Consider the following 16,279-nt stretch of genomic DNA (forward strand, 5'->3'; position numbering starts at 1 on the left):
TCCAGGAACCAAATATGAAGTTTATTTATGCTTTTCCAATCAGATGAAACAACCAGCAACTTCCTCCTCCAAAGGTTTCCTTCTCTCTCACCTTCTCTGTGACAAGCCTGTGGAGAAGGCAGAAGTGGATGTGTGGACATGTTTAAAGGTGGGATGAAAAAAAAATAAAGGTGGGATGAGCTATGACAAGGCAGGTGTAGTAACAGATCTGCTGAGTGTGCCTTTTCCCACTTGTCTCGCTGGCGGTTTTCAGTTACTACAAGGTGTCAGAGGCTTGGGTCTCTTCAGTAAAGAGAAGAATCCATGGTGTTGGTGGGGTGGCTGGGGTAGGGGATAGGAACTCCTGACGATCAGTTTCTTCATAAAGGCAGGCCAGAGACAAGGATATGTGTCCTAAAGGAGGAAAAATATATAAATTTGCTTTTATGATTCAAAACAAAGATGGTATAAAAGGGCACAAAGTAAAGAGTATCTCCCTCCTACCCTCCCAGTCATGCACTTTGTCCTCGGAGGCAGCCAGTGCTATTGTCTCTGTTCTCCCAGAGATATCTTCTACACACAGAAACAACTGGAGATTCCCCCCCACCCCAAACTGCCACGTTTTTTTTCAGTAAGCTCTACACCCAACATGGGGCTTGAACTCATGACCCTGAGATCAAGAGTTGCATGCTCTACGGACTGAGCCAGCCAGGTGCCCTTGGAGACCCCCTTCTCACACAAATGGAACACATTAGGCCTACCCTTCTTTGCTGCTTTTTTTTTTTCTTACCAACATCAGTGCAGAGAGCTTCCTTTTCTTTTTTGCTCTTGCATAGTATTTAATTCTATGAATATACTACAGTTATTTGGCCAGGTCTCTACTGAATATTTAGGTCATTTCTAGTGGTGTGTTATTACAGACAAGTAATCTTGTGTGTATATCCTTTTTTTTTAAGATTTTATTTTATTATATATATTTTTAAAGATTTTATTTATTTGACAGAGAGAGAGACAGCGAGAGAGGGAACACAAGAAGGGGGGAGTGGGAGAAGGAGAAGCAGGCTTCCCGCGGAGCAGGGAGCCCGATGCGGGGCTCGATCCCAGGACCCTGAGATCATGATCTGAGCCGAAGACAGTCGCTTAACTGACTGAGCCACCCAGGCGCCCCAAGATTTTATTTTTGAGTATTCTCTACATCCAGTGTGGGGCTCAAACTCACAACCCGGAGATCAAGAGTCACACGCTCCACGGACTGAGCCAGCCAGGCGCCCCATGTGTATATCCTTTTGCATGTGTGCAAGTGTAGCTATAGGATTAATTCCTAGCTGTAGAATTGTTGGGTCAAAGAGAAAGAGGAGATAAACAGCTGTGTCATTAAATACATGACAAAGTGAAGTAGAGTGAATGTGTTCAGATTTGCCAGAAGAATTCCAACGCTTCTGCATTCATGGCTAGGAAATGGAATCCTCATTAGGAAAGTCATAAAGTCAGACCTTGAGTGACAGGCCTGAGCTGGTGCTTTATGGTTGTACAAGGGCATCATAGAGTAAGATCTATACTTATGTATCCTCCTAAATGAATCCACTCAGCTGCTGCTGACACTACAATGGGCCCTGGTCTGGAAGATTCCAAGGATAGTTTGTGTCACTGTCATGCAAGTCATCCCTCACCCCCAGTAGTGAAGTCTGCTCCCATTTCAGGCCAGAAGAAGGAGCTAGAGACATCATGCTAGCCTTGGGTGCTCTCCATCACCATCCTAATTCTAAACAAAACCCACTCTGCACCAAAGCTACGCCACCCAAAGCAGGCACTCCCTCCACTGTTTTAAATGTGATGTGTTTCTTGCTCATAAAACACAAGCTATATTCTTTATTACCTAAAAGTTAATTTGATTATGTTCCATAGGAATCCTCATCCTGGATTCCTAGTCTTGGCCAATCATATCGTAATACATGGGCATTTGGGGGAAATGGTACTCTGGATTTGAGAGCTGGGGATAAAAAAAAGCCAGACCCATCCTTGTGGCAAAAATTCCTAGTTGTCCCCAAATATCCATTCTCCCCTTTTTATTTATTAATGAATCCTCTCCCCTCTCCACTTTTAAGCTGGACACAGGTTCTACCTAGAATAAGTCTATCTTTCTGTCCAAGTTCTGGCCGATGGGATGTAAGCTGCGGTGTGTGCAACGTCTGTGAAATGTCCCTAAAACAAGTGGGTGTACCCTTCCCCTTTCATTTCATCTTTCCTGCTGGGTAGGGTACAGACATGAAGCTGGAGCTGGAGCATCCAACTTGGGCCGCAAGGTAAGCTTTGGAATGTTGGGACATACAGTGGAGCAAAAAGAGAAGATATCTGGAACCTGGGTACCTTGGATCACTTACCTCCAGATTTTTTCGGAGGAGAAAAATAAATTTCTATGTTAATTAAGTCATTGTTATTTTGAGTTTTGTTTCACATGTCGTTGAACCTAATCCTAACCGACACAGTTCCCCAATTTAGGAAAAACAATTCCAGCTTCATCCTGTTCCAACAGGAAATCATTAGCATCACCTGTGGAAGTACAGGAAAGCCACGGGCAACTCTTATCCTTCACAGAGAGATGAAGGCATGACCAATGCATTTACTGGCAATAGTTTTGATACCTGGGCTTCATATTTCTTCCATTTCAAAGGCAGTGATGAGATACTCCTTTGGAACAATCCCAATGAGGCTGTTCAGTTCTCCTACCCACCAGCCATACGCGTTATACTCCTGAAAAATGAAAAGAGAGTGGTTTCAGTTGGAATTCAGTCACGTTTCTGTTAATCTCTGACAGTGATTGCATGGGAGATTATGTTGGGTGGTTTCTTTGTTGACACTACAGTATGACTTGTTAACACCCCTGATGGGATTATTAGATTAAAAAAAAAAAAATCTCCCAGAGGAGGAAAGCAAACTCTACCTTCATTTTGCCGTCTGCCTGTCTACGTTGTAAATCTAGTACATTCGATGCCATTGCTGAACCTAAAGAGCATGTCTTTTATCAAGCAGAGTGGAATGGCTTCTTCTGAGAAAGTTGGGCACATCCTAAATGCCAGAACACTAAAGATATTCAGGGAGTCACGTCATAGTTCAAATCAATAATATTTACTAAGCATCGTCTATGTGCAAAGTGCTGTTTGAGATCCCATGAGATATATAATGATGAATCAGAGCATTGCTTGCTCCCTAGGAGCTTATAGCACAGAGTAATGGGCTTTGGAGTCAGACAGACTGGGATCCAATCCCCACTTGGTCATTTAGTAGCCGTGTGACCTTACACTCTCCTAGCTTTAACTTCCTCTTCTGGAGGAGTAGGGATAGTATCATCTCTCCCCTATGTTGTGGGAATATAAATGTCTGATGCATAGTAGGTGCTCTAAACATTAGATTCTTCCCCCAGACGAATTGGGAGGTTGACAGGCACATCAGTAAAGACAGGGAGGACATAGGAGCCCCAGAGAGGAGCAAATAAGAAAGGGAATGAGAGGGTGTAAAAGAACGAGCAATCACAGGGTTGGGAGTAGGGCACCCTGAATACAGAAGAGCTTTTCAAAAGCACAGCAGATGTTAAACACTATGGGACTGCTTCTGAAAGCACCAGAAAATATTTTCTTTCTTTCAAAGGAAGTAAAATTTAGGAATACATAGGGAATATCATGTATTCTAGTTCAACTGCATATACGGTACCATGAAGCTGTCTTTTTACACACTTGGCTGTTGAATTCTACTAGGAAAAAAAGAAAAGAAAGAAAGAAAACCAGGTTGGTGACACAATAAAATTCCAGGTCAACTGGTTATCCTTCTTTTCCTTGGATAGCTTATCTCCCCCCTCCTCCAGCTCTGCCTCCCCCGCCCTTCCAGCAGATGACCTCTTTTCCACCTTCAAAAAGAAAAGAGAAGCCATCAGATGTGTCAACCTTCAGCCACCAAAAGAGGAACTTACCTGTACTGACAACCACCCTTCCTTCCCATTAAAGTGGAGGAGGCGTCCTTCCTCTGGTTTAAGACTCTCTCATCATGGGTACATGAGAGCATCATGTGGGCTCCCATGTCCTCCCTGTCCTTACTGATGTGCCCGTCAACCTCCCAACTCTTCTGGGGGAAGAATCTAATGTTTAGAGCACCTACTATGCATCAGACATTTATATTCCCACAACAAAGGGGAGAGATGATATTATCCCTACTCCTCCAGAAAAGGAAGTTAAAGCTAGGAGAGCGTAAGGTCCCACGGCTATGGTTGAAGACTCTCCCTGGTAACATGGCTTTGTAACCCTTCCACTTTCTTTATTTCTTAGAGGTGAGGTTCTGTGGAGTCTGACTTCTGCCTCTAATATAAATGGCTCCTTCCATCAGCACGAAATGTATTCAAGTTTCTTTTGTCTTTGGAAACAGTGATTAAATAGTCCCCACCTCATGCCTACTTCCCATTTCTACTCATCTATGCTAATTCACTGTCAAACTTACTGAAAGAGTTTACTTCACTTTCTACCCCAACTTCTTGCTTTCTGTTCCATCTTCAAGCCACTCTACTCAGGCTTCTGCTCCTATCACTCCACTTACACTTTTTCTCCACGGTCTCCTATAACCTCCGATTGCTCAAATTCTATGGTATTTCTCGGTCCTTAACTTCATCTCTCAACAGTGCTGGCAACTATGGACCCTTCTTGAGGCATTTTATTTTCTTAGTTTCTGTGATAATTATACTCTCCGGGCTTCCCTCTTACCTCCTTGGTTGCTTCTCATTCTCCTTTACAAGCTCATCTTTCTCTATCCTTCCTTTTGATGTGGTTGTTTCCAGCATTCTGTCCTGGCCCTCTTCTGACTTGATGCACTTCCCTTGAGCAATCTGATATACCTCTGTGCTTTAGCCACCATGTAAATGACTCACAACCATAGCTCCAGCCCAGATCTAAGTGTTGGATCCTAATGCCAAGTGCATGTCCATCAAGCTGCTCAAACTCAATATATCCTAAATTTAACCCATCATCCTGCCTCTGTCTCCATTCCTACTCCCAACCAGCTCTACTTCCTGTGTTCTCTATCTCAGTGGATGGTAGCTCTATGCACTCTGTTAATGAAGCCAGAAACTCAAGAGTCATTTCCAGTTGCACCTTCCTCTTCCAGTCAGTCTTTGAGTTCTGTTGATTCTCTTTTCAGAGTATTACTGGAATCCATCCACTTCTCTCCATTCCCATTGCCAATACCCTTGTCATGTCACTGTCATTTCTCATGAGGACTACAGAAACAACCTCCAAGCTCGTTTCTGTATCTCCATTCTTGTTCCCCTCCAATCTAGTCTTCATTCTGGGGCCAGAATCATTTTAATGCACATTGATAAAAAATCACTGCTTTGCTTGAAACCTTTAAGTGGGTTCCCACTGCCTCTTGTCAATGTCTTAATAAGGTGAACAAGGCTGTGCATTACCTGGTCCTGTTCACTGTTCAGCATTGTCATTTACCCCCTAAATCTAGTGGACCCTTAGTAAAACAGACTTTGTATCCGCTACTCCCATGGGCCACAGGCTCTCTTAGCTTGGAGCCTTTCCTCTGCCTGTTTAGCTCCTATTTCCCTTCACCCTTTCATGGGGCTCACTCCTAAGCAGCCTTCAGATCTCAATTCCTGGGCTTCTCTAGACGCTCTAGAAGCTTCTCTTTGCCACTCTCTGTGTGGGGGCCACAACTCTGTACTGTGTACTGTGTCCTGTGCTTCCCTGGACATGAGTTCATCATGCTGTCTTGTATCTGCTGCCTTTGTCTCACTGCCAATCACGAGGTGGAAAGTCCTGTGAGAGTTGGAACTTCGCTGGTTTTGTTTGCTGTTCTACTCCCAGCACTCGGCATGGTAGCCGGCACAGACAGGGGCCAAAAAATACTTGTTAAATAAGGTTATGAAGAAATGAAGGGAGCAGTGGGATTTATTCTTTCAGTTGAGCAGATTTAGTTTCAGCTAAATCCAAGATACTCTCCTGGTGATTGAACTGGTTGTGGCGGGAAGAGAGCAACTGCCTTTGGAGAGAGTTTCCCCAAATGGCTCCCTAAATACCATGAAGAGAGCCTCAAATGCCATACCAAGCGAGGCTGAGTTGATCCTAAAAAGAACAGGGAATTACCTTTTAAGAACCAGTCTTAAATAACTGCATGTGTCTACCACCCAGCCCACTGTTTCCCCACACCTTCTCATGCCCCCCACTCTCCCCCAGGCCAACTTCTCCCTACAGTCTGCATTGCCTTGTGGGAAATTACCCAGAGCCCCTCAGCCTCTGCCTGTCAGGATGTTTTAAACTCCTCTCCGTACAAATTATGTTACTGTCCATTTTCCAACACTGAAGTTAGGGCAGTTTCTGCCTTAAGTTTTCTTGTAGTGTTGCCTTTTGCTTAGCATGTTGCTGGAATGCCATTTCCACAAAGCCTTGCTGTGAGAGAGACACATATTCTGTCTTCCTCTCGTACTGTTACTCATAAAAACCCTAGCTTTAGCTCTTCTGCTACCTCACAGGTGGGAGGGTGGGCACAGTGTCATCTGATAGTCTTTTGATCGATGTCAACTTGCTGAAACACGTGTGAAGGGCGGTCTTCCACCTGCCATATGGTGTCATCTTCATCACCTGAGGGGCTCAGACCAGGCATTCCCTCCCTAGGGACTGTCTCAGACTCCTGACTTCGACTCATGCTCTGTAGCATCCGCCTTTAGCCGTAATGCTGGGAGTAGGGACCAAGCCTTGGGAAGGTGCTCTCTGCCAACCCAAAGAGGGTGCAAACAGGAAGCAGATGAGGCTCAGCAGGACACCTGCAAAGACCAGGCTCCCAGGCCGTGTGCTCTTGCTCGAGGGGAACACTGACCCTGCCGACCGCAGATGGAGAAGCCTCACCACAGTGCTGAGAACTGAAATGAGTGAAATCAACTCTCTGCCCTTCAAAACAAAAGAGCAGGCAGAGAGTAAGGAGGATGGCACAGTCTCCGAGACCGTAAGTACCCTGCTGTGGGAGCCTAGGAGCTTAATCAAAGCACCTACAGGTCTTGGGATCTGACTGGCTTTTCCAGATTTCATTCCTTGGCTGGATACCCAAAAAGGGCTGCAGGGCTGAGATTTTAAAGCATGAATGGAAAATTTCTAGGCTTCTCTTCCACTACCACCTCCCATGCATTGCTCCAGCCCAATCTGAACACCACGAGGTATTTTAAAATAATTTCTACTTTGATGAATTGCTGGGGAGTCCACAATTGCTCATAATCAAAGGGAGAAAAATGCAAATGAGATCCGGCCGAGAACTATCACCACCAAACGTTTATTTCACTGCACAGTGCCAAAAAGAATTAAAACAACATTAAACTCACAGCAATCATGTTTAAACCCTCGTTTCCAAGTGCCAAATTGCACCACTCTGGATCATACAGATGTTCGTTAATTATGCTAATTTTTATTAAACTATTAAAATGGAGAGAGTACTGGCTCAGCCAGGCAGACCCCAGCTCTGAATGAACTCTGCTCTTGTCTAGAGGTGCTAATTTACTGCATTTTTATTAAGTTGCTGATTCTTGGGTTTTAGTTTTGGATGGCAGAAGGGACTGAATTCCTGGGATCAACGTTTTCAATAAAGTTTGACTTCCCCTGCCTGGATGTTTAGAAAGACCAGAAAATGCTGAGACACTCCCGGGAGACCTGAAATCCTCAATGCGGAAGTGGTTCTACCTCCAAGGTGGGGATACACGCCTACCACGGGAAGGGATCAGAACTGCACAGGCTCCTCACTCCTTAACTCTATACACATTGTGTATGGTATAGCTAAGGGGTTAATTACGTAACACAAGATGCTTTAGATAAGAATATAAAAAGCTGTTTTAAAAAAAGCAAACAAACCCTTTACATCAGCACTTGCCTATTGTCACGAAGTCTTTATAGAAGCTTTTCACTCAAAAATAGTGCACCGTGTGGTTTGTTCTCATCATAAATATTTCTAGGCTTGATTAGACATCCGTTTCCCTCAACACCAACCCTGTTCCACCTCCCTGAACTCCCCAAATGAAGGAATCTTGAAAGCAAAGGTTGGTTACTTGGACTCCCTGTCTGGTTGGAGAAGCTATTGGCCTATATGAGCAGAACATCGAGTGAACCTGAAACAGACCCAGCACTCACCATCAGCAACAATCAAAAGTGTTTATGGGGGATTGCACACTGCCATAAAAGGATTTATGCTGCTAATCTCCATCAACAAGGAAAAAAACAAAACAAAACAACCCTACCGAACCTGCCATAAAAACAACAGCAAATTCTATAAACAAAAAGCAGTATGGCCACCAACCACGGACATGTCGCACAGCTTGACTCTGCCTCTAGTGGTTCCCTATTGCTGTTTATGGTTTCAAGACTATCACGGACCTCCTCAGTGCTCCTCCTGTCACAGGGCCCTGAGTCCCTGTGTGGTGCTGCAAATACCCTGTCAGTAGGTGTCAGGGGATATCAGGGGGAAAACCAGCAGGCGCCTATCATAAGCCTTAAAAGAGATTAAATACCCCTACTCCATGATTGCTACATTTTAATTTCTCTCCTCCCTGCTGGTTCCTATTTGTATAAGCTCTTCCATGGCTCCCCTGGAATAGCACAGACATGACCTGGAATGACCATCCTGTCTTGGGATGAGAATTCAATTTCCAGGCTCAGTGAATCCTAGGCTGTTCCAACAAAAGGAAAGCACCATCCTCTAGGGCACAGATTCTTAAACTGGAGTCTGTGAACCCCTGGCTTGTCCATGGATGGACGTGAAGGGTTCTCTGAACTCCTTGAATTTGGTGTAAAATTTTGTGTGCACGTGTCTATATGTCTTTATGTCTTGTCCCTGGGGTGAAGTCCAGAACTTTCATCAGATTCTCAAAGGGTTTATGAACCCTCTACAGTTTATGAACCAGTGCTCTGTGTGTGTGTGTGTGGGGGGGGGGATACAATGATCTTTATGGCCTGGATCTGCACTTTGGCCCAGGGTGGCCTCTCTCCACCCCAGCCTCCCCCCAGCTTTTAAAAGTACAGTGAAAGGAAGTCAAGAATCCTTGTTTCTGCCATGCTGGGTTTCTTAGGCTTCAGCCCTCCAGCTTCAGAGTCTGTTCCTTCTTCTAAGGTTGAAGGCTGACCAAGCTTCCTCATTCTTTCTAAGGCACCATCCCTTTCTCTCTCTTTTTCTTTTATTATTGAAGTATAATTGATGTACAGTGTTATATTACTTTCACGTGTACCACTAAGGCACCATCTCTTTAGCTGTGACGTCTCTCAATAGCTCCCATTCAAGTCCACGTGATGGCTTTTGGAGCAAGCTGCTTGACCCTGTCTGCCCTGAGAATGTTCCTAATAGAAATGTTCTCTTTTTGCATTGAATTGGGCTTCGATAAGCCTCTGTGGAACAAGATTCCCAGAAAATGTCTCATACTTTTGTTCTTTTAACCATGAAAGTTCACTATACCAGTGCTTGTAAATAAGAGAATTCCTCTTCAAGAGAACAATCAATCAGCCCCTGACTTGAAAGATCAATAGAAGCTTGATATATATATATGGGAAAGGCCAATCAATCACAGAATTATTGGTTTATGATTGCTTATTTCTCTTATCAGTGCTTGCACATCCGACATTATCATTAGCAAAGATGGGAAATTCGAATTCTTAAGCAGAGTAGATTGTAATATTCCAGGATCAGCCAAAAACATTGTATTTTTACTCTGGATTGGCCCACAATTTCTCTACTTCTAAAATCCAGCTTTGGAAATTTAATGCTTTCTGAGGATATCATAAATTATTAAATAAATTGAGGGCTCTAACTCAGCACCCTTCCAACTGCTGAGAAAAGCAAGGCTGGGAATAAGGATTGTTCACCAAAGACAAGCAGGTGCCCATTTTTCAGCATAAGTGGTTTTGTGGGGAGATTTTGCAGAAGGGAAAGGAAGTGGTCAGTCGGGTGGATGGTGGATTAGTGGGGTTGGAAGCTGTCACAGGACTGGAGCTCAGCGCTCGGCTGAAACCTTGGGTAGCTTGGCAGCCTCCCCAGGCTGACACCATGTTTTATGTTCTTGGCAATCATTTTCTCTTTTTTCCATTATTCAGAGTTTTGGTCTATCAATCATAATAAAAATGAATCATTAAATTTGCCTCAATTGAACCAGTTTTATTTATTGTTACATTTCAGGGAGCTTGCTAACCTGGAGATTGGCGGGCCTGGACTGGGGAGGAGGGAAAGGCATGTGAGTGTGAGAAAGGGGGCGAGGAAAGGCTGGGTGGTCAGTGACAACAGCTGGGTGGGGTGGGGGGCATAAGGTGACAACTGGACAGCTGAGAGTTGAGTGTTCTGAGGAGGAATGTGTCAGCGGGGTGTCTGAGAGCACTTGAAAGCACGGGGAAATTCAGCCTCAGGCCCGAAGCCTGGCGTGCAGGACCCATGCACATGCTGGACACTGTTGGTGATGAAAGTGTGTGCAAAACACAGGCTGTGCGCGAGAGAAAAATCCTAAACTGTGAAGAGAAGAGGGAGGGCGGGAAGAGAAATGAGAAAGAAACACACAACTTGAACTTTGCCTAAAAAAGACAGAAAGGATAAAGGGAAGGTAAACACTTTGCAGATGGGAGAAAACAAGGTGCCAAGTGCAGAATTCAGGAACAATAGAGACAGCACCATTTCGGAGCTGATAGAATTGTGATACCATGTGAGACCGGCGTATTAATATGTATTCCATAAACAGCTCACAGCTCTGCACCGCTCTGTTTTGCTCTGACCGCAGTACCAGCCTCAGGCACCACAACACAATTTGGAAACAATGTGACGGAAATGTTTAATCTGCTCGGCCCATCTGTGCTGCGTATTTCTCCAGATCTCCCTGAGAGAGGCGCCTTGAATCTCCACATTGCCTTTAATATTCTCCTAAATCACCTCCCCACTGCACTTCAAGGGCCATTGCTACAATATCACAGGTTCATCTAAAGTGCAATGGGGGTGGGGTGGGGGGGGAGGCACAGGCCAGGATATTTTTTATTTTAAAATAATTTCCAGAGATCGTCTTTTCTGCTTCCTTAAAAAAAAAAAAAAAAAGAAAGAAAGAAACGTTATTCTACTATTGCCAGAAGGTTATTGAGGTTGTTTGGTACAAAACAGGGTAGGATAGAGTGGAATCATTCTCCAAAGAATTATTTTTATTAATCTCGATTCCCTCAATTGGACATGGGAGGGGGTGAGTAGATGCTTGTTTTCTCTTATCTCTTTTTCTTGCACCTTGCTAGGGTGATGTGTTCATTTGGGGCTGGTGCCTACTCTGCTTTATGCTCTCCTAATTGGGTATTGGCTTAACTCTGCCCTGCTCCAGACAAAGCCATCTTATTCAGGACAGGTATACGTTTGGTCCCTGGTCAACTAAATGCCCTCACCAGAAAGGGACACCGTCTATATTATTAATTTCAGCTTCAAACCTTAGGTTTTTCTCTCTTTAAGGTACAGGTGTTGAGCGTCAGATTTCTGCCTCCCCCTCCCCCACTTGATTTTGCCAGATTCAGTGATTTGGGGCTAGAATGTAGGAAGCTGGGGTAGGTTTCAGAGAAAGAGGGGATGATAAGTCGCTACGTTCCAGACCTTAGACAAATGAAAGAGAGTTGCACATCACCAAGAAAATTAGGATTCCTTTTGCTTTGTGAATTAAAGAAATGAATAATTTAATCCTCAAGATTGTTCCGGCGAGGGAAAGGCAACGTCCCAGTTGCGGAGCCCTACAGCCTGTCGGTGTGTTACATCATCTGCACACATAGGCGTTTCCATGACAACCGCTTATAGCTTCATTTCCTGGATCCCTCTAGGGGGTGTCACAGCCAGATCCACCTGCTTTTCACCCTACCCTCGGTGGGGTCATGGTAAGGTCGCCAGAATAAATGAACGCGGGTACTAATGATCTGTTTACTGCTGTTTATGCTCTGTGTGTGTCAGGGGCACGCACATTTAGAGAGCTCATTATGGTTGCAATTAGAATGCACCATCGCTAGATATTTAACTCCTTTTTCTTTTAAATTAGCATTTTAATAACATTCTTTGAGCAGAGAAACAAAATGACCATTTTTCACGGACAAACTTCTAGCTGTAGGTGCAACTTTAATGGCAAAGTTGTGAAGGGGAAAGAAGGGAGGGGAAAAAAAAGGCCATTTTTACTACTTCCACCCTCCTCCTTACCAAAAGGATATTTTTATTTGCTTTCTAACACACTCAATTTCCTAAATTTGTTTTGAATCCAATTATTTTGGGTGGCTTAAAGTACCGTACTCTTGTTGGACGGAAATTAGCAGCGATTGAAATTAACTTTCTATGTGACCTGTGAAAGAGGCTAAAATAATTACAAGTGTGTATAAGAAACCCTCTCTCCAAAAGACCCTTGCTGCAGGATCAGGCTCTGATCCGCTGATACCATTACTGGAATATCTTTATAATGTAACTGCAAGGGCTATTTTCTTTAAAAAGTTGATTGTTTCTGTTTTAAAATTCTTAGGATTGTCTTATAGAGGATGAATGATGACAAAAACTTGTCATTACAGGAAGGAAGAATGAAAATAACAACACGGCATCATTTGCCGTTTAAAAATGGCCAGATCTTGGAGCACCAAAAAACAAGAGACAGAACAGGAAAGATTCAGTGTAGAGACCCACTCGGTCAGGATGTTCCATAAGGCACTGCTTTTTAGGAATTGGCCAACACCTTTGCTAGGTGTTTATAGATGCTCTGTTTGTGGAAAGTACAGTGAAAAATAACAATTTGAATGTTTCGATTATCTTTCCCAGTCTGTTCCATTTTCATTATTTATTTCCTATAAATCGGGACCTTGCCGAACATAATTCTGCAGACAAGGAGGTGGATGGGACAGCCAATGTGAACGAGGAGATAGATGGTGGGTGCGTGTAAGATAGATGCTATGCGTTTATGAAAAGGAGCAGTATGTCTGCATGTGAACATCCACAGAGTAGAGCAAGCAAGCGTGTAAACTATAATGGGTATTTATAGGTAAAAAAAAAAAAAAGGTGCAAGGAAGATTGTATGGGAATAAGCACACTGAGCCTGAAAAGAGTTTTGCTTTTTTCCTACCCTCTTGGAATCCACGTCCAAGTTCTGCTAAGAACTCAAGCCTTTTCATGACAACAGACGGGGGATTTCACAGCCAGAAGACTCAGGAGGTCAATAGTTGAAAAGCAAGAGTTAGAAAGCAAGATCTTTATCGACATCAAAACAATGCCACGAAAAAAACCCAGAACGATAGAAGAAGGAAAATATTTAAAGACACAGCAGGAAAAAAAAAAGAGCCTTTATAAAAATGCAGGTCTAAAATGTTTATGCTGTTGTATCAGCCTAGTTGCACCTCAGAATCTGCCATTTCATAAATAAAATACGGATGGCATAGACTATAATTTGGTGATAGCTACCCCAGGACATATCTAGATGCACTTGTGTTATTTTAATTAAATACTGCATTATGGTTTGTGACAACTACATAGCTACAGCGTAAATGAATTCGAAATTAAAGTGTTACTTAGGCATCCAGTAATTTTTGTTTCATTCCTCAGTTTTACAAAGCAAATAGCTATAAAATCAAGATGTTTGTTCATTTACAGATGGAGCAGGATTGTTGTTGCTGTTTTTTTCCTCCTTAATCCTCATGCACAAAAAGAAGACAGAGCTCAGAATCTGGCTCCCAACACTCTTAGCTTATGAGCCACATCACAAAGAAAAACACATCCTCTTGACTATAATGTGAAATGCTGAATATTAATTGCTGGTATTATGCTTATCTTTCTAGCCGGGTTCTGTCTTTTAACAATTATTCTGATGGGCTGCAGTCTTGCACCGCCAGGAGATTTTTCTCCTTTGTTTAACAGTTAAAAACCTATTTGATTTGATTTGATTAAAAAAGAATCTTAAAGTTCACAATGCTCCTTGGAAGTTTTAGTATCTGGAACTCTTCCCAAATACAGAATGTTAGTGGGAACAGAGAAGACGCCGAAGCTCTTTGCTTAAAAAAAAAAAAAAATAATGCACATTTCTGCATCTAAAGGAAAAAAAAATATTTTTCATTCTGGCAATATTGTTTCCTTAATGAAACTGGAGAGGGCATTACAATTTGATATAATCAATTAGTTAGTTTAAATGTCACTTCACTAGCAAATCATGAGGAAGATTCAGAATATTCTCATCTAACAGGCACAGATTTTTGCTCAAAATTAATATGGTAGGGTAAAAGGATTTTTGCTCAAATCTGAGGATTTAATTGTATCTTTAATGTGTCATATGTCAAGATGAAAGTTTTTAAATAGCAAGTTTTCTGAAACCATTGTCTATTATTTCTAGTTTGAGAATCAATATAATCTTTTTATTAGCCCTTAAATACGTCTGGCAATGTCTGCTAATCCTGGCTTTTCTGTGTTCTAACCAATTACCCCAAGTGGCCCCCCGCCCCCCGCCAACTAATTCTATAAACTGAATGGAAGTTACTCCCCTATATGTTTGCAATGAGGTTATAATTTGCTTTTAATATTTTGCTAGTTTGGTTGGAGAACTGGACCCATATACTACCAAGAAAGGCTGGCAGACAGAGGTTTGGGGAGGCTGAGCTCCTTTCGAGAAAATAATTACACAGAAACAAAGCTTTTGTGACTCCTTTTAAATAGAGCATCTCACCGAAATGTCATCCAGCCTCTTTGGCAGATTAGTGAGGAGTTTATTACTAAATCTCTGTCTAATAAACGTGCAGTTGACTCTGGAGGAACTGCTTGTTATAATACTGGCAGTGGGAAATGGAGGGAATGTCACAGTTAAAGACACAAATTTTCCCCATAATATATTCGAATGGAAACCTCTGAATCCAATACTACATGGGCATATCTAATAAATTCACAATATTTCAGTCTCAACAGCCTTCACCGGTTAGTTTTAAAGATTTATGTGGTAAAAAATTACTCAGTGATGAATATGGTTTATTCTGTGCAGTATTGGAGGTATAAGGAATTAAACTACTGTCTTTAACAGTGAATTTATTATTACCTCTGTCAAAAGACGAAGCCTTTAACAGCATTTGTTATAAATTCACCGCAAAATAAATGGCTGGAATTTTTTTACACTGGAGTTTGTAAAGCATCGGGAGATTCTGAGCATTAACCTAACCCTGCCATGGCTTATATGGTTCTAGGTAAACAATTCTGTCTGGGCCTCATAGTTAATTATCTGATCTGGGACTTTCCACCTGACTGAAAGGTGTGTGCATGTGTGTATGTGTGTGTGTGTGTTGTGTGTAGAAAGTGAAGGCTCCTGTCCAGGACAACAGTTTAAGGGTAAGTGGAGTAAAGTGGAAAATGTGTTTTTTTCTCTTTTTAAAAGATGGGTTTTATAATAAATGGCCAGGGTTTGGAGGATAGGGTTGATATGCAATTGGGGCTCTTGTTAGCAGGTTTATATGCATGCATATGCACACACACACACAGGCACACACACACACAGACGCACACACACACAAGCATCCTCTCCCTTTTGTCCTCTCTTGGAATGGGTGTCCCCTCATTTATAAAAATTACCTGGAAGGAATGAGGCTGCCAGGGTTTGTTCTAGACGATTGGTTCCTGTCTGGGGGAAAGGAATGGCCTCTACTGAATTTGACCGGTGTATGACCGTTGCCTTCCAGCTGACCCCAAATCCCATTCCCATCCTCCTAACTCTATAGACTCCCATTGGGGTTATTAATGAGAGAAAACACCATCATCATCATCATCTTCGTCATCACAGCACAGTGTTGACCTGCTTGTTAACATGAAATGGGGTGGTGGGGACAGGTTCTGCTTCTCTTTCATATCATCATAAATAAGAAAAGATATTTTCCGATGGTCTCCCCATACTCGCCCCCTTTGGTTAGGTCAGAGGTGGATAATTGCTCTTTGACAGGCATTGATCAGTTTCATCACACTGTTTGGGCAGCCTGCGCCCCAGGCCTATATTCTCCCCACTTACTCCCCTGAATTACCTCCCAAATAACCCTGCCCATCCCCCCACATAGCCAAGCTGAGGGTAATGGTGCCTGAGGAAGTCCTAAATGGACACTAGATGTCACCAAACACCTCCTTTCCCTCAGAGCCCTGAAATTAAAAAACCAAAAAACCAAAAAAAAAAGAAAAAAAAAAAACCAACCCAAACCCAACCCAACCCTTCATTTAAAGCAATTGAAGGAATTAACTTATCTGTTTTTATGAGGCTTTTATCACATTCAACTAAGCACACTTAGGACAGGAAGTA

At 42.8% G+C, this 16,279-nt stretch overlaps 1 protein-coding gene across 1 annotated transcript in view; it reads right to left on the minus strand.

Annotated features, from left to right (window-relative positions):
- Positions 1 to 16,279, minus strand: part of SKAP1 (src kinase associated phosphoprotein 1) — a 270,909-nt gene continuing 254,630 nt past the window's right edge. Inside the window, exons 12-13 of the mRNA XM_032429037.1 lie at positions 2,622 to 2,730; positions 1 to 393 (exon numbers count right to left, since the gene is read on the minus strand). Coding sequence (XP_032284928.1) covers positions 2,629 to 2,730 — 102 coding nt within the window. The 3' untranslated portion in view covers positions 1 to 393; positions 2,622 to 2,628. The remainder of the gene's footprint in view (positions 394 to 2,621; positions 2,731 to 16,279) is intronic.

Source organism: Phoca vitulina, unplaced genomic scaffold, assembly GCF_004348235.1.
Source record: "Phoca vitulina isolate PV1807 unplaced genomic scaffold, GSC_HSeal_1.0 scaffold40, whole genome shotgun sequence".
Taxonomy (NCBI): Eukaryota; Metazoa; Chordata; class Mammalia; order Carnivora; family Phocidae; genus Phoca; species Phoca vitulina.